Below are 19,234 nucleotides of genomic sequence, written 5' to 3' on the forward strand. Positions count from 1 at the left end.
GCATCAAAAGTTACACTAAACTTTTGCTTATTGCTGATGGAGTACAATAACTGTGTCGTATTTACATTACTAGACATTGTGTTGTAAGTCATCTCTGTTAAGAAGAAATTGTCTATTAGCTCGGATACTCATATTTAAGGCAATACCAGCCGTATCACCTGTACTAGAGCCAGTTTTTAAGTTTCCTTATCCATCATTAAATTTACCTGATGATTTTTAATGAATATGCAGTTGTTCCATGTTTTAGCGTGTAGCATTAATTTCTTGTTTGCTTCTATGACCCTTCACATGTACATTACTCTTCTTTCACTCTTCCCCTATCCATACTCTCTGTGTTGTCCAAGAGGTCACTCAGACCCCCTGCAGTAGCAATAGGCCCTGCCCGGATGGAGGACCTTGCTTGGAATATGGGGGGAGGTACCTCTGTACTTGTCAGACAGGCATCAGTGACATTGACCACAAAGACTTCTACCCTTATGGTAAGCACACAGATGGACTCCCAGCAAGCATCAACCTCTAGTTATCAAAGTCTGCATGTCCATTAAGTCCTTTTAAGTCATTGCTTTCATTGTAGGTAAATGAGAAAGTTGTTCTTTTCCATCACTATTTTATTAATTAGCTGATGTCTTTATCCGGCGCATTTTGCTCATTTACAAAGGTCGTAATTCTGCTGGGGCAAGTGCCATCCGCCAAGGTACTACAGCAGGGTTCCTGCTGTAACTTCAGCCCACAGCTTTCACTTCACAAGCATTTGTCTTTAACACATTTATTGCATCAGCTGCATTTACTCTATGACAAAAAATAAAGTAAGAATTTATCTGCCTTTTGTAACTTACCCTGAGGCCTTGGTTTCAGTTGCCCATCAGTGGCATGATCAAGTCTGTGTGTGTTTTTCAGTACAGCCCAGATCAGTCTGTGATTCATCTCCCTGCCTGAACGGAGGCCTCTGCTATGAGCGAGACGGGGGTTACACATGCGAGTGCCAGCACGGCTATAGGGGGAAGCACTGCGAGAAAGGTAATACCACCGCTGGTGGTTGCGAGACCACCGGAGGAGGCATCAAACAGACTTGGGGGGTCTGATCTCCACGCTGCTGGGAAACTGTTCAACTGAGTCACTAACAGTGTGGTTAGAAGATGCTGTCTTACAAAATGGACCAGTCAGCAAGAAGGCAGGTAGAGAAATTAACACCATGGGTTTGTCAAGATTGGAGTTTGGGCCCCTTCCTTTTGACAGCTTCCACTACTATAATGAGAGTGTTCTGAGATGCAGTACCGGAGTTATACCCCGAGACGCACCCATTCAGGTTACAAGAATTTAATTTTACGAGGGGTTTAATTTAATACTTGCCTATTTTGGCTTATAAGGTGTTTCTTCCTCTTAACAATCACAGAATTTGGATTTCGCAGACCTCCCGATACTAGCTGAGTGGTCCAGGACCAGCACCACCATGGAGTCCTCTATACAGTTGTTTAGCTCATGCTGCATAAAGTCTATTACTTTTTGTTTGCTAGTTTCGCCTGTTATAATTTCTGTAATCAGAGCCCCATTCGGTAATTCCATCCAAATGATGCCCGCTTGTTCTGTGAGTGCGAAATCATTTGCTGTATTCTCATTGATTTCTTTTGTCATTACCGCTCTATTTTTTGGTTAAAATTTCCTGTCATATGTGTTTATGTTTTGTTTGTGAGCATTTGTTCAGCGTACAGTACATAATAAGTACGAAAGAGCCGAGCAAGCTGAATGAGAACTACATCTTCAGTTCATGACAATCTTGCAATGGATTTTTCAGGAAAATACACGGAAAGACTGTATTTATGTTCAATTTGTATGTATATAATTAAATAGACTAATTTTACAGTTTGGCAAGATCATGTATATGTACTTGTCTGCGTGCCTAACAGGTAAATTATTGAAGTATAACTGACACAAGGTAAAAGCTGTATTAGTCATTTCTGAAATAATGCACAAACTTCCAGCCATCCATCCATTGGCAGCATTGCAATACAACATAAATAATGGAAGAAAACAGATCAAAATCTGGCTGAAATTTCCTCCCTAAGGTATTTTACCCAATGATTATTGTCCCATCTCTCCCCTCAGTCAGGCTCAGTATCTGCGCATCCAGCCCTTGTCGCAATGGCGGCTCCTGTAAGGAGGAGGCAGGCAGCTACTACTGCGTTTGCCCCTACAGGTTCATTGGGAAGCACTGTGAAGTTGGTGAGTTCTGATACTCTTAAACCCAAAAGCCCTCAAATGTCTGCATGCATAAAGGCACCACATAGTAGCCACCCCCGGACTTACCTAAAGGTCAGCGCCAATCAACTTGCGTTGTGGTCGCAAAGATGGGGCAGTTCTTTGGAATACATTTGACGTGTCATTCAGATTAATTTGTTACTTGTCACAGAGGTCAATGGCGAATTCATGTTTGTTAAATATGTGCAACGATCTTGCCTGAGTCATTTTATTTACATTTTTACATTAGTTCCTTTCCAGATAAGTGATCTGCTGATGTAATTTCACATTTTTGTTGATTTATGGTCATTATAATTTACCAAATAAACAGCTGGCTGTTTAGTGAAAAAAAGAAAAATTGTCTGAGAGCCTTTGCTGAAGAGCCCAGTATTCTGAGTTTTCAACTGACAACCATTCCAGTTGTATAAATGGACACATCACTTAAGATTCTTGGTGCACAAACATTACACTCTATGTCACTTTGGAGAAAATCATCAGGTAAATAATAAGTAATAAACAATAGATGATAATAACAAAAAAATAGACAGCAAAACTTTAAAAAAATTTTTTAACTGAACTTTCTTCCGCAATACTCGTGTGCTTTGTTTTTCTTCAAAAATAATAACACATAGAATTAATTATTCCAGCCTGCTGTTACTGCTGTTACAAATGCAGATGTTTCTACTGACTAAACAATTGTAACTATGAGCAGATGACAAAAATGTGATTACTCAGTGATTGACAACTATAGAAACACAACCCTCTAAGGCTGCCACTGCACATAGTATCATGTAGTAGTCATGTTCCCCTTCCTGTACGCACTAATGAGCTGGCCGCCATGTGGTCTGTACAACAGGGAAGCCTGACCCATGTTCATCCAGCCCGTGTCTGAACGGAGGCACCTGCTTCCACTACATTGGGAAGTACAAGTGCGAATGTGCTGGAGGATACAGCGGGAGACACTGTGAGATCAGCAGTTCACTTGAAACTATGACAAGTAAGTAGACTCTCTTGGGATTTTTTTTCCGTACACAGCTTGGGCCTTTTACTGCAATTCCAAAAAGTTTGAATGACTCTTCAGGAACATATTTTTAAATAAGTGAATGTACTTATATGGGGGTGCGGTGGTGCAGCTAGCTTGGCCGGGTCCTGCTCTCTGTTGGGTCTGGGGTTTGAATCCCGCTTGGGGTGCCTTGTGATGGACTGGTGTCCCATTCTGGGTGTGTCCCCTCCCCGCCTCCAGCCTTGTGCCCTGTGTTGCTGGGTTGGGGTCCGGTTTGCCGCGACCCCGCTTGGGATAAGCGGCTTCAGCCTGTGTGTGCATGTCTGTGAATGCACTTATTGATATTGCCGCCAGGTGGAATAAATCTGTTGGCAAAGGCTGTAAAGTGCGTTAGTTTGGGTGAGGTTGCAAGCACAAATAGGGTAAAACTGAATCCTGTTGTTTAGCATTGTTGCTAGGTTACAAAAACATTACTTAATAATTGTACAGCTACCTCCTGAGAATTGAATTGTGACTGTACAAGAATATAAAATAAGTTTTTGTACAAACTGTTCTTTTAATAAACGATAAAGCAGGTTATGCAGTTGAAATTGTTTATTTTTAATAATTTAGATGCAGTTCGAGTTTAGCACTTTGCTTATTGATGCTTGCTTAGTCTGAAGGCACTCGGGTGTCCGAGACCCGTTTAGTCAAGGAGATAGTTATATTTATCTGCAGGAAACTATTTAAGACCAGATGTGTCCTTCAGACTGGTCTGAAGTTACATTCAGCTGTGCTTTCATAGATGACTATGTAAACCTTAAGACCTTGTTTTCGCTCATCCCTTGTCTACACTTGTTCTAATATTTTGAAGTTCAATTCTACCCATGGAGGACTACACCTTTTTACACGGTATTGTTTCAACTGAGTGTGAGAACCACTACTGATTAGAAGTTTCAAAACAGAAGTTCAACAAAGATATCATTGTGAATATGTAGAATTTCCATGCACTCCAGTAATAATATACTTTGATAACTGGGAAATAACCATCGGACATTTAAAAAAGAATGAAGATTCTCAGTGCTTCTTGACATTCATACATTTTTGATTATCCTACAAGAGGCTGAAGAGAACGATAACTGCAAAAGAAGCATGAGCAAATGATGCTGAGTTTGAATTAATGCTGCAAATGTGGATGCAACTTTTGTTCTGCAAATATAGGAAACAAATGACATATAGAATTCTCCCCAGCACCCTTACTGCAATAACAGCTCCCACAAAACAGTGCAGAGTTCACAATCACAGGGTTTCTCCACAAAGCTCATGTAGACCTAACCCTAACCCTAAAGTTTGTAAATCCCCAAGTCGCTACCTGGTTCCTTCCAAGGGAACTGTTCCACTCTTCATTTAGAACAAAATCCTCATTGCTGTACCTGAATCTGTGGTCCAAAAATCTTCTCCAACACTTTGTTATAGGCTTTTCTGTCAACAATAAGAGTCCACTCCCTTGAAAACTAGAACACATGGAATATCATCTATCCCCCTTTCGAAGATGGTGTTATCCCATGGCTTGCTGAAGAAGCATGTTACTTAGGACGCCTCAACGTGTTAACTTACTGAAAAAGCACTTTAGCTGGGACCCCCCCACATGCTTTCGGCATTTCTGGACAAATTGCACCAACCCCTGCTGCCTTTTCACTGCAAAGCTAACTCACTGCAGCAGTAACCTTGGCCCAAGAGATGGACTGAGATCCTTCAAAAGTTTCAACACTGCCTCCTGCAAGGTGAGTGTATAGGTTGGCTTCAGGAGTTTCTAAAAGTGCTCCTTCCCCCTCCTATCTTCTTGCTCAGAACAGCTTGGCCAATATTCTGTTTTCCTCTCCTGTGGGCCCAAAGAATTTGCTAGAACCTCTGCATGGATGTCTAACAGTCACTTTACATCGCCTCTCTGTACTCCTTTTAAATTCAGGACTTTGCTTTTGTGACTGCTGCCACCATGGCTTTTTCAGTCTGTCAATACCTATCTGCCACATTCAAAGTTCATCTTTAATCTGACAGTTTCTTTTACCATTGCTGTACACCAACAATTTCTTGAATTTCTGCCATGATGGACACAGACCACTTACCAACTACATCTCCTCAGAGAATCTTCTGTAACAATACTATTGAACAGTGTCCATTCTGACTTCATTCTCCAAACTTCTCCAATCTTTTTCAGAGATGAATTCTGAAGTCATGAATACCACCAAAATAATTATGAATTATCACATCTAACCTGTAGTGAAGAATTTGCATCCTGTTGGGTACAATTTTTAAAAATTGCCATTTCCACAATCTTTTAATTGATCCTGACAGTTGATCAATTCATCCAATTAACATGTGCAATGTTCATCATCTTCCAGGATGGCGACAAAGCAGGAGGGGTCAATTAATGTTCTAAAGAGTCGGGAATGATGTAAACTTTATACCACAGCCATCTGAGTCATAAGATGTCAACCAAATTAAGTGGTTACGAGAAATTCTGGAGTGGCGCCTAACAGCATATTCCAACACCATCAACAAAACACGAAATGATGGAATAGCTCATGGAAGAATGGTGTTTCATGTTCCCAGTAAAGTTTCAGATAATTGTAGAATCTTTGCCAAGGCACACAAAGCATTTCTATCAGCTTGTGGTGGTCTAATACCAAATTAAGACACTTTATATTCATGCTTCCTTGATTTTGGCAATTATCTGTATTACTAAATAATGAATAATAATGTGTCTTTAATAATCACATTGTAGGATATCTATCCACATTAATACAGGCTATTAAAAAATCTACACACCACTTTGCCTGCTCACTATCTTAGTTGAAAAATGAAATGACAAGGAATCTCTGCAAACAATTTGCTGAAAAATATAGCATTAAAAAGGACTGAAATCAAAACTGTGATTTCCACAAGAGTTTTCTACATATTCGTATTATAGCTTTTACTCTACAGTGTGTATATTACAGACTGGTCAGTTCAACAGAATGTTTTTGTGACTATATAAATGGATATATTTTTCCTAGACATATGGTTGGTTAAGAGACTGGAATTTTATCCACTCTCTCAATGCTGATGAAAGGAGTTAGACATAATTTTGTTTTTCAGTCTCCTCAGTGAGTTTCGATCAGGGTAAACCTCTCTGTCGACGTACCCCAAAATAGTATTAATTAATAGGAGCTCCCCAAACTATTTTCACAAACATCTTCTTCACAAACTTTCGCCTGGGGCCTGATGGACCTACATAGGACTGGCGGTCCAACATATACATAGACAAATAGTGCAGAAAACTAGCACAGTCTCTCCCACCTTAAACAGGTCTTTAGTTCCTGAAAAACTCTTTGTAGAGTGAATACAACAAAACAGAATAATATAGACAAAGAAATCAAGTAAAACAATCCAAATGAGTCCACACTAATCAAACTAGTTGACATGTTTTGGTAAATATGGCCATGATTACTGGGACTAAATGGAACAAGCAACCAAGGGCTAAAAGAGGGGTACAGAATACAGGAGCTCAGTTATAATTGCAAAGAAGACCTCATGGTGGCTGACCTGTTGAGGGGTGCAGTGGAATCCAAATCTGAAATATATATGAGTACAAAGAAATGTTTTGTACATGAAAGTGGGTGAATTTAATAGAATTATTTGTAACCTTGTTAAGTTGAGTGCTAAGTGACTTAGTGTCAGCATCCTCTGTATTAGTTTTTGCAGTCTTTATGAGTAAATCAATTTGAATTGACTTCAGCATAAGACAGCTTTAAGAAACATCCTCCTGAGTCTGAGTGTATTTATGCAAACGGAGTTCCCGTGTACCTGTTCCAGACCTTGACTGCGGGCCGCCTGTAAAGGTGAAACACGCTGATGTGCAGTTCTCCTCCAGCTCACCGGGCTCCATGGCGCTGTACACCTGCCACCCGGGCTACACGCCTCATCCCCGTGCTACACAGAGCATATGTGGGAGCCAGGGGGCCTGGAGCCAGCCTCCAGTCTGTGACGGTAACATCCCAGCGCTCAAACACCCCTGCAGCTGATTTACCGCCTGTGCGAGGGTGGGGGCTCTTAAACATGTCACGCTAAGTTGTGAAAGGTCACAGGCTAAGGGAGCCATGGAGGCCCACCAAGGCAGTAAACTTGGGGGCATCAGAGGTGAAGCACTGCTGCTTCTGACACGATGAAATTTATGTTTCTCAGATTCAGCAAAAAGTTCAACTACAGCAAAAGTCTGACAGAGAATGGCTATTGCACTCAGTGGTGGGAAAATAGCACAGAAAGCTTTCTGTGCACGTAAATGTGTGACAGTGTCTTCTTATTTCTCCTAAATACAGTTAACTGAAGCTCTTACATGCATTTTGAAAGCCAACAGTCTGTACCAATAGGGAAGCTAAAGATGTAGAAATTGTGACGTAAACGACATGTAACCTGAGAGAGATTCTGTAGGTAATCCTCGTTCACTTGCGGCACTGCGGTTAAAATGGGTTGACACTCACATTGTCTGCTGGGTGCGTGAGTGACTTGTCTTATTTCCCAGAGATCAACGAGTGCCTGTCACAGCCCTGTCTCAATGGGGGCACCTGCCGGGACCGTGTGGCCGCTTACATCTGTCAGTGTGAGGAAGGGTTCAGTGGACCTCGCTGCCAAACAGGTTAGGAGACACCAATTGTGGGGCTTATTGTGTGTGTGTGTGTGAGCCTGTGCATCTGTGTGTGCTACATTACTCTAGTATACAGGTGGTCCACGACTTACGATGGGGTTACGTTCCCCGAAACCCATAGTAAGTCGAAAATATTGTGAATCGAAAATGCATCTAATACACCTAATACACACCTCTGTGTGACAGACTGGGAGATGCAGATCGCCATCACTGCCCAGCATCACGAGAGAGTATCGTACCACGTATCGCTTGCCCGGGGAAAAATCAAAATGCAAAATTCAAAGTACGGTTTCTGCTGAATGTCTATCGCCAGCTCACCGTCGTAAAGTCGAAAAAATTGTTAGTCGAACCATCGTAAATCAGGGACCACCTGTATAATGGGACAACAATTGCTAGCAGGTCAGTGAGGTGTGTCTAGCAGTCTAAGTCTATCTTATCTCTCTTACTGGTGCCACGTTTATATTAAAATGTGTTTATGGGTCACTAATGATACAGTTAATGTTTGTGAGTGTATCGTGTTGATGCTGTACTGTATGGTGTGTATGTGTGTGTGTGTGACAGTAATCCAGCATTGTTCAGTTTATGTATATGGCACTGATCTCTTATACTGTATGCATGCATGTTTCTGTGTGTGTTTCTGTGTATGTATGCGCATGGGCATGGCTGCGCACACATGCAGATGAGAACGAGTGCCTGTCAGAGCCCTGCAAACATGGAGGAACCTGCGTCGATCAGCCTGGCTCCTACTATTGCCACTGTGCCCAGGGTTTCACTGGTCATGACTGTGAGACAGGTGAGACACATGCCACAGGGCTGCATGATTCCTTTAACTGTCCTCAGTAATTTAGGAGTCCCTTGGCTTTAGATCCACCTAGTGACCTTAAGGGATATAGAAATTAAATTCTATTCATAAAGACTCTTTAAAGCCAAATGATCAGATCAGATCAGTCCTGGATTCATCCATTCTGTGGAAATGACTCCCAATGGCTACACAACCCACTGGCCATGTATGGATATACTGTATATGAAGCACAATATGTATGATACACATACACAATACATATAGAGTATCCAGTCATCCATCCAATTTCATCAACCCCTTGTCCTGTTCAGGATTGCGGGAGTCTATTCAGGAATCGCTGTGCACAAGGCAGGAGGGTACACCCAGGATGGGACTTCAGTCCATCACAGCGTAGCCACACACACGTTCACACACAATGTTATTATTGCAGTTATTGACCATACACCAATCCACGTGAACTGTGGGAGGAAACCCACACGGACAAAGGGGGTGAACACACAAACTCCACACAGACCGAACCGGGCTCAAACCTACGCCCGAGCAGCTCAGCACACTTTGTGGTATCTCAGTGCATCGTGTCTCTTTGCTTTTGTTCAGTTGTAATTGTTGAACATAACTGCTTTGAGACATGAACAAATAATGTTTTATATCGGCCATGGCTGCAGCAAGCGATGCTAGCATTTTATTTTACTACAGGCAATAATCCTGTATCTTCATGTGCATTCACAGTTGTGTCTTTTTTATGATTCCAGAAGAGGATGGGTGTGAATTAAACCCTTGTTTGAATGGAGGGATGTGTGTCGGCTACCGGGGGAGTCGTCTGTGCGTGTGCAAGGAGGGTTTCATCGGCGAACGGTGCCAGACCTGTGAGTTGAGGACATGGATGTATTACGCTTGGGCTGCATGCACTGCCGGACCGCTGTGGCATCATTTGCATATTTGGAGCAACCTCTCAGCCCAACGAAATCCCTTCCCATGCTTCTTGGTGTGTGTCTCGCCCTAGTGGAGAATCCCTGTGCACTGCAGCCCTGTGGAAACCGAGGCTTCTGCCGCAGTGACAGGAGGGGGAACTACAGCTGCACCTGCAGGGTCGGCTACACTGGCAAGGACTGCGAAAAAGGTCAGTGCCACCATCTGTCCCCCGTACTGATTTTCTGCTGCTACTTGAGGTCATTATGAGAAACCCAGCTTGTACTGTTCATGGATTTTTAAAAGTGTGCTTTGGACTATAATAATAATAATAATAATAATGCTGACCTCATTATTAATCACTTGTAAAGCTGTTGTTACAAAAAACACAGGTTCCTCAGATAAAAAATTCAGCTGGGACCAGAAGACTTTTTGTAACTTGATTTGTTCATAGATCTGTTTTTACAATTAATCTGCAGTCAGATAAAGCGTATTGATACAGATGTCCCACAATTTGTTCGCAACTTACATTCTGTAAAATTTTTCGATAAAATTTCTCAGAAGATTTACCTTATTGTTTTTATTAACTTCAAGAGTAAAATGAATTTAACTTTAAATTTATTCTTCATATAGCAGCAAAAGTTGTGTTTTTTCCTAGTTCTGTCCTACCTACTAATATAACTTGAGTGCCTGAATTTGGCCGGATGTATGAAGTATGTGAGCTCACCCTGACAAAAATGTGCTGTTTGGATACGGTAAATTGTCATCCCAGCAGTAATGTTAGCTGAGAGGAACAGTGACAGCTTCTACACAAGGTCTACACTCGACAGCCTGCTCACCACTACAGGGCGACTTTGCTTTTGCCCCCAGACCTGTTGCCACCCTCTGGCCTGCATGTAGTTCGGGTGGAGGAGACAGAGGTGGAGCTGCACTGGGACCTCCCGGACGTCCCTGAAGGCCTCATTAGCGGCTTCGCTGTCACATACGCCCCGTTGGGCCGCGGAGCCCGCAAGACCGACTTCCTGGACAAGCAGCAGTCTGGGCACTTACTACGTGGCCTGGTGCCCGGACACCTGTACAACATCTCCACCTTCTCCATCAAGCGGAACGCCAATAGCAATGACATCAGTCAACCTGCCGTTGCCCTCATCCGGACCAGTGAGTCTCCAGCGGGCTTCTTCTCCTGCTGGTTAAATCACACTGGGGCCTTTTCAGGCTGGACTTGGAGCTCTAAAGCTGAGACCATGGGACATGCAGAGTGACTTTCACTGATTAGCACTGACTGCCCCCTGGTGGTTGAGCAAAAGCAAATGCAGCAGGAATCGCCAAGAGAAGAGGTTCTTAGCCCTTTCCAGGCCAGAGACCTCTGTAAAAATCTTATGAAAGCTCAGGACCCCCCTCCTACAAAAATGTCCATAAATAAATTTGGAGACAATATTTCACTGAATTTATTTCACTGAAACTCTTTATATTTTATTTTTTTAGTGAGTTAGACAGCGTGAACCATCCAGAGACCCAAGAGGTCCATGGACCTCAGTTTAACAACCTCTATCGGAGGGTAGGGGGGTGCGGTGGCGCAGTGGGTTGGACCACAGTCCTCCTCTCTGGTGGGTCTGGGGTTCGAGTCCCGCTTGGGGTGCCTTGCGACGGACTGGCGTCCCGTCCTGGGTGTGTCCCCTCCCCCTCCGGCCTTACGCCCTGTGTTGCCGGGTTGGCTCCGGTTCCCCGCGACCCCGTATGGGGCAAGCGGTTCCGAAAATGTGTGTGTGTGTGTGTGTGTGTGTGTGTGTGTGTGTATCAGAGGGTATCTGAGCTGCTTAGTGGAAGGACCTGTCAGGTTCCTGTGAGTTAGAGTTTTTGAATTTAGTGATGAAAGTCAGCACTGAAGTGCCTCTTGCTTCAAACAGTGATTCACTACGTGAAAAGAACATAAGCTCCCTGTAATGGTGAGCAACATCCATACCAAGATACAACTAAAATTGGCCACTATGTGTATTTGCTGAATCAATTACATTAAGTTGAGACTGTTATCTAAAGCAACTTATAATTATTTAGCCATTTATAGAGCTGTGTAATTTTAGTGGAGCAATTTAGGGTGAGTACTTTGCTCAAGGGTACTACAGCTGGAGAAGAGGCTTGAACCTGCAACCTTTACATTCAAAGGCAACAGCACTCACTACTACACAACCAGGTGCTTTTCTTCATAGTGATAGACATCTCATAAAGCAATACAGCAGTGCATAACACCAAAAGAAGATATTTGGATGAGGACTAGTAGGAGCAGATCCGTTGATGGTTTGTGGGTCATAACCAGAGTCTTGAACTGGGTTCATGTAGCTGGAGGTAGTCAATGGACAGAGAAAACATGAGGAGATACATGATATGCATCGTATCTATCTGTCAAGATGGATATAGCAAGTGGAATAGGTTTATTATTGTGGCACTTCGATAGCTACCAAGTGGATGGACGGATGCATTAAGCTTGTAGGATAAGACCCCTGACTTTCATTTTATAGACTGAAGCCATGAAATTGTTCACAATGTCACCAAAGTCCATCTTCAGTGGATGAGCTCCACAGCCTCCCCTAACAGACTGGCTTTCCTTTACTATCTCATTGTCCTACAGGACCGCAGAAGGTGAAGCAGCTGCAGGTGGTCAACGTCTCGTCCTCACAAGTGTGGCTACGCTGGCTCCTGCAGGTGACCGGCCACTCGATTGTCAGCCAGGTGCGCGTGTCCCTCGTCCCAGCGGACGACAGCGAGACCCAAACCGCCCTCCTCAACACGAGTGTTACAGAGTACAGCTTCAGGTCAGAGTCCTTTTTTGTTATGGTAGGAATGAACATGTTATAGAACGTAGTGATCTGTGTCGTAGCGTGCCATGCTAGGGGTAGGGGCACGGTACGACAATGTAAATGCTTCGTAATTTGCATATGGCGGGTTGAGTAGTGCAAACAGGTGTGCAACAACTGAGGGGACTGTGGGTGTTGGTACTGGAGCTAATGCCTCTCCACGCTGTGGGAAGGCTGGCTTGGGCTAGTATTTAGTATTAATAGATGTCAGTTTTGGGGCTCATCAATGAGTGGAAAATATTTACCCTTGAAGCGATGTTAATTACGCCTTGAGGTTACGAGAATTCACTTTACAAAGGGGTTTTCAGGAACAGATTACCTCCATAAGGTGGGGGAACACTGTACAACATCGCTAGTTTGCCAGTCCTTGCACTGTCCCTATTACTGAATTAGCCACTGTAAACGTCTCTTAACTGTATGGATCAGTGTATGCGCATATATGTGCCTTTCCAAAACAAAAAGGACCGTAACATGTACTGAATTCACTGAATCAGAGATCATTTTTCTTCTTGTTGGTGTTGTTGTTGCTCTTAATTATGTCTCCCACAGTTCGTTGCTTCCCGGTCAGCTGTACACTGTGGATGTGATAACCCAGAGTGGACTAAGACCAGAGGAGCTGCCCTCCACCAGCCATTCTGCTGGACCCCTGCATGTCTGGACAAGTGTGTATTTCTTGTTCTCAGCTGGTGATGTCACCGCTTCTGTGGAGTTTTATTGCTTTATTGGCATGACAATAACAGTTACAGGATTGTTGTCATCGTCACCATCACTGGTAACAAAAGAAATATTAATGGCAGTTTTGAAGAAAACAACAACTAATAAAATAATTTCAATGTCATTATGTTATTAAACTGATGCACTTTATTACACAATTACACACCCGATTTTCAGACACCCCAGTTCCTCGTTTGTTCCTGGAAATCCATTTATTAGGCAAAAATTTGTAAATTGAAAATTTATGAATAATGCCAGTATTTTTTATGTGGACAAATTTCATTCCAAACATGACCCAAGTACTCCCAGAAACTGCCCAAAAACCCCAAACACAATAAGATGTAATAAAATACAGTAGTGTACAAATGAACAGTACATATACTGTATGTATCTATGTACTGTATGTATTCATGTATGGTTAAGAGAAAGGAATGAATATTAGACAAAACTGCTACAAATGTAAAAGATTTCTCCTATTTTTTCATAAATTATGGTAAAATTGTCATAAATAATTCTAAACATTAATGAACACTCAGGCAACAATAACTAGATAACTACTTTAAAAAACTAAGAGCCAAGAAGATGACCACCCTTTTTGGCACCTTGAATAATTTGTTAGCACCAGAAATATTAGCTGCACTTGCTTATTTATACAAAATTCATTTATATAAAAACTGAACGAAAACAGCTTGTGTTCGAACAAGCATTAGAATGTCTTGTGCTATTTTATGTTCATGAGATCTGTCTGCAGGGAGGCGTGGTGGGTTGGCCCTTGTCCTGCTCTCCAGTGGGTCTAGGGTTCAAGTCCTGCCTGGGTTGCCTTGTGATGGACTGGCGTCCCATCCTGGGTGTGTCCCCTCCCCCTCCAGCTTTGCACCCTGTGTTGCCGGGTTAGGCTCCGGCTCCCTGCAACCCCGTATGGGACAAGTGGTTCAGACGATGTGTGTGTGTGTGTGTGTGTGTGTGTGTGTGTGTGTGTGAGATCTATCTGCCAAAATTGTCACAAACTACCTTCCACCTATGCTGCCTAATAAGTATTTAATAACTAATAAGCAATTAGTTATAAGTGAACCTATATTTGCTGCTAACTTGATCAAATGGCACCTGTCAAACATACAGGTGTTGGGACATTTCCTGCTTTTATTCAGGTGCAGAAAGGGTTGCTTATAGACAGTTTGCATGCCTGGTTACTGTTTGATTGAATTGGATTGAATTGAAATATGCTTGTACACCAAATACAGATCACGTAAATATTTGATTAACAGACATACCAAGTTACAGACTGTGATTTCATATCACCTATGAAACCATAGCTGCATGGGCCATACCTTTTAGACTGAGGTAAAGCCATATTGGTGACAGCAGGAGAGCAAGGTCAGAAGAGGCACAGAAGTGGTAACCAAAAAGCTGTTGCAACCCTTATTACACATGCGTAAAGGCTGAATTAAAAGTGAGCCAAAAGCGGAAATCCTCTGTCTTGTGTGAAATGATCTTTATACCTAATTCACAACATAGACACACACTCATACACATGTGAATAGCTCCTGTCTTTGCACTGTGTTTCACAGGGCCCCTGCCCCCTCAGAACCTTTCCCTGGCGCGTGTCACTGCCACGTCAGCCCAGGTCACCTGGGAGCGCCACCCCCGGAGCATTCCGGACGGCTTCATGGTCAACGTGACCAGAGGTCTGAGCACCAGGAGTCGCTATCTGCCCAGCGGACAGGCGGGCTCCTACACCGTGCGTGACCTCGCCCCCGGACACCACTACCAGCTCTCATTGACGGCTATCTGCAATGCTGATCGACAGCAGGTCCACAGCGAGCCACAGCATCTGGCTTTTACTACCTGTGAGTGCCCTTTCTCCAACACACCTAAACTAAGTTATGGGTGCAGCAGTGTTAAGCTCCAAATCTGAAGTATTATAGCCTATGGATAAATAAAAAATAATAAGAAATTTATTATCCATAGCATTTGTTATATATATATATATTATAAAAAATTATACATACATTATACATATATATATATACACACACACACAGAGACAGAGAGACAGACAGAGAGAGGGGGGGCAGCATGGCGGGTTTGACCAGGGCCTGCTCTCCGGTGGGTCTGTGGTTCAAGTCCTGCTTGAGATGCCTTGTGATGGATTGATGTCCCGTCCTGGGTGTGTCCCCTTCCCCCTCCAGCCTTGCACCCTGTGTTGCTGGTTAGACTCCAGTTTGCCATGACCCCACCCCCCACTTGGGACAAGTAGCTTCAGACAATGTGTGTGTGTGTGTGTGTGTGTGTGTGTGTGTGTACATATATATATATATATGTATATATATATGTGTGTGTATACATATATACATATAGAGAGAGTGTCAGGGCACCATGGTGGCACAGCAGTAGTGTTGCTGTCTCATAGTGCCTTGGTGGTGTAACTGGATATGATTTTGATCCCCGCTCAGTGTGTGTAGAGTTCACATGTTATCCTTGTGTCTACATGAGTTTCTTCCTACAGCTTAAAGACATGCCATATCAGAGAGAGTGTGTTTCACTGATGTATAGATGAGTGACTCATTGTATGTAGTGTATTAGCAGTGTAAGTCACCTTGGGTGAACAAGGTGTCAGCTGATAACACTACACAGTGTTTAGTGGAAGTCACTTTGGAGAAAAGCATCCACTTAATGAGTGAATGTATATACTAGCAAGCAGCACCATGGGTTTGGATGGGGTGAAGAAGGATGCAGAGGCAGCATTCATCACAAACAATTATTTGAACACCAGCACCAGAGAAATAACACTCTGGGTCTGAGAACCCTGTTCCCTCTAGGATCCACATCTACAGCCAGCCTTCCTAGTTTGTTTTGTTTCCCCCAAGCTTTCCCTCCACATACTTCTAGGCACAATTACCCCATCATTTTCCCCCTAAGTGCCCCCAATGGTTGCACACCCACATTTGACATTATTCCCCACAATGCAACTATTTACATTACACAGGTTTCCCTCCTAAAACAGTAACACAGGTCATTACAATACTATACATTATGTATAGTATATATAACTTCAAAACTTTTGCACCTGTTACTCATTTGTTTCATCCTATGAATCTGAAAAAATGTGCTCCCTATGTTTCTGTTATGCACTCTCTCTACACCAATATTATGCACAGGGGAACTATGTGCTTGCCATGGTATATTGTGCTGTGCTTAATGAAGACTTCAGGGTTTTATAAATGATACTTTCAAACAAAATGTTTAGTGTGGGAATCGTATGTTGGAGTTTCTAGTGTGGAATTCTATCGTGAGTCATGGGACAGCAGGTGGTATACAGGTTAAGGACATGGATTTATAACCTGAAAGTGGCTGGATTAAGTCCCACTCCTCGCTACTTCTGCAATGCTCTTAACCACAGTGGGGTGACACAGTGAGTAGTGCTACTGTCTTATAGCATCTTGGTGGTGTGAGAAGACGTGGGTTTGACCCCTGCTCAGTCTGTTTGGAGTTTGCATGTTCTCCTTGTGTCTGTCTGGGTTTCCTCCGGGTGCTCTGGTTTCCTCCCACAATCCAAAGACATCCTGTTCAGGTTCCCCATAGTGTGAGAGTGACAGAGAGAGTGTGTTCCACTGATGTATGGATGAATGACCCAGTGTAAGTAGTGTATCTAGCAGTGTAAGTCACCTTGGTGAATAAGGTGTGTGGGCTGATAACACTACATAGAGTTAGTGGCAAGTCGCTTTGGAGAAAAGCATCCGCTAAATAAATAAATGTAAATATAAACTGAGGTACTCACTCTAAAACGCTTCAGCAAAAACACTGTAAGTCAGCTTAAATAACAGAATCAGCTAAGAATAGTAATCATGAACACAACTATTAGAGAGCTAGTATCTGTGAGATTCTTTTTCCAGTAGGAGTAATGTGAAATTCACCTAAATGTTCAGTTTCAAGAGCTCGTACATCCTTCCTCGTGATATTCCTTGTGTTGAGTGCACCCCACCCTAACTGTAATGAGTGTGTACTATGAGACCAGTACCCTTGGAGGCGCAGCTGGGGAGGCGGGAGAGGCCCACAGAGACTCACCGGGAACGCCAGGTGCCCCACCCCATTGCCCCTACCGTAGAGCAGGACCTTGATGTGACCGCTGACCATGAGCGCTCAGAGCACCTGCCCAGGTAATGGGAACAGGCAGCACTCAGCATGTATGACAGCTACAGATTTAACATGTTTTTACGCAGAGACCCACCATGAGGTGCAAGCGAACAGGTTTTTAAATGTAAAAATGAATGTCACCAAAACATCAACCAGCACAATAAAATGGAAAATTTTGTACTTGTAACCTCTCACACACAGTTAATGCACAAAATATGCCCTGCTTCACATGTTATTACTCTGTTAAATACAATAATTCATGCAAATTTTACATTTTAAAACATTACACTTGTTTTTGTGACTTAATTTAGGCTTTGTTAGCAAATAAGATTTCATGCCGATTGTTGGCAGCTCAGCTCCGGTTCCCCGCGACCCCGTATGGGACAAGCGGTTCAGAAAATGTGTGTGTGTGTGTGGTATGAAATATAGCATGTAATCTTCTACTCCTTTTCTACAGATACACAGAGCTTATTGATGGAAGGGGAAAGATAACAGCCAAGTTCACAAACTTGCCAAAAAAGACCATCAGGCATCGAACAAGTAAGGTCATGCAAATTAATCAACAGTCAGCAAAAATAAAAGTACCTTCTAAAATATTTTCATATTTTATGACATATTTTGCTTGCATTGAAAAGGAATAAGTAAACCGTTTCACATGGACTGACAACGCTTCATAGAGATTTATGGAATTCATTATTATTTCTGCTTCAGTGCATCTACTCCTGTGCTAGGATACCTTCGTCACTTTGTTTCCATTTAGATTATGTAAGTAGCCCAGATTTTGGTTAGCATTTTATTTTCAGCTCTTTTGAACTGATACTTCCTCCCAGAACCCGAACCTCCCATCAAACTAGAGAGACTGGAGGAGACAACCAATAAAATTAGCCTGGCGCTCGAAATCCCAGCGGATGTGGCAGTAAAACAGCCTGGTACATTTTCTTTCTATCATTGCTCTGTCACTGTCAGTTATTTATTCTCCAAATGGCATGTTACATTGTGCTCATCTACAGTTCATCCTCGAGCCCCGTAGTAATCTTGTTATACATAAATAAAATGTAAATAAAATTTAATTTTTAATTAAAATTAGTTTAAAAAACACCATAATGTGACAATGTGAATTAACAATGGCATGTAATGTAACAGTTCTGCATTCAGTAAACTATATCTCAGTTGTATACATTAACACACTTGCTGAATACACTTGTATAAATTGTTTTTTTTACTATTTGTTTTTCCCTTTGCCGCTGCTTTTGCTGTGTAAAATATTACAAAAGAATATTTTGATGGATAAACATAATGATAATAACAATTCAGTTCAAGGAGATTGATGAGTTAATTTTTTTAAATTTAGTTTTTAATTTCAGTGCTATAATTAAAAAATAATCCTGTAGGGAAGCAATGGCCTTTTTTTCTTTCAGTGAGGTTATAATCCATCTTTACAAACTGAAGCTTTCAGCCGTTTTCTCATGGCTGTTTATGAGGGGCGGTGGGTGTCATCTGTACATTCTGAAAATACAGATTCATGCCGGAACCATCCATGAAGGCAGCTTCTGTCTTTCAGATGCCGCATCCGGAGACTGCCGCACCCTGCCATGTCACAATGGGGGTACCTGCTCGAATGCGGGCGATTCCTTCGCCTGTGACTGCACGCCAGGTTTCAAAGGCAGGCAGTGTGAGCTTTGTAAGCATTCCTCAAATCCTGGCTTTCTGGTCATAAAAAAGACTCTGTGTTTGAGCCTATAAAAATTGCCCATAAGCGTTTGTAAGAGCCATTTGAGTTTGACAGGAGCACCTTACTTAAAAGATCTCAAAATTTTACATTGACCCAGTCTTCAAATCGTCTAGACCGATGCATCCAGTTAATTAGGACTAGTAATCGTTATTCACCAAAAAAAAAAGAAAATGACATTAAATCTCTTTTT

At 42.5% G+C, this 19,234-nt stretch overlaps 1 protein-coding gene across 1 annotated transcript in view; it reads left to right on the plus strand.

Moving 5' to 3' along the window:
* sned1 (sushi, nidogen and EGF-like domains 1) overlaps nucleotides 1–19,234 on the plus strand; it is a 38,415-nt gene that overhangs the window by 15,340 nt on the left and 3,841 nt on the right. The window contains exons 12-28 of the mRNA XM_018738409.2: nucleotides 345–479; nucleotides 898–1,017; nucleotides 2,104–2,220; nucleotides 3,092–3,232; nucleotides 7,073–7,246; nucleotides 7,779–7,892; nucleotides 8,581–8,694; nucleotides 9,456–9,569; nucleotides 9,707–9,823; nucleotides 10,483–10,770; nucleotides 12,239–12,422; nucleotides 13,014–13,126; nucleotides 14,747–15,025; nucleotides 17,194–17,335; nucleotides 17,770–17,852; nucleotides 18,143–18,241; nucleotides 18,874–18,993. Of these exons, the coding sequence (XP_018593925.1) occupies nucleotides 345–479; nucleotides 898–1,017; nucleotides 2,104–2,220; nucleotides 3,092–3,232; nucleotides 7,073–7,246; nucleotides 7,779–7,892; nucleotides 8,581–8,694; nucleotides 9,456–9,569; nucleotides 9,707–9,823; nucleotides 10,483–10,770; nucleotides 12,239–12,422; nucleotides 13,014–13,126; nucleotides 14,747–15,025; nucleotides 17,194–17,335; nucleotides 17,770–17,852; nucleotides 18,143–18,241; nucleotides 18,874–18,993 (2,454 nt within the window). The remainder of the gene's footprint in view (nucleotides 1–344; nucleotides 480–897; nucleotides 1,018–2,103; nucleotides 2,221–3,091; nucleotides 3,233–7,072; nucleotides 7,247–7,778; nucleotides 7,893–8,580; nucleotides 8,695–9,455; nucleotides 9,570–9,706; nucleotides 9,824–10,482; nucleotides 10,771–12,238; nucleotides 12,423–13,013; nucleotides 13,127–14,746; nucleotides 15,026–17,193; nucleotides 17,336–17,769; nucleotides 17,853–18,142; nucleotides 18,242–18,873; nucleotides 18,994–19,234) is intronic.

Source organism: Scleropages formosus, chromosome 3 (assembly GCF_900964775.1).
Source record: "Scleropages formosus chromosome 3, fSclFor1.1, whole genome shotgun sequence".
NCBI lineage: Eukaryota > Metazoa > Chordata > Actinopteri > Osteoglossiformes > Osteoglossidae > Scleropages > Scleropages formosus.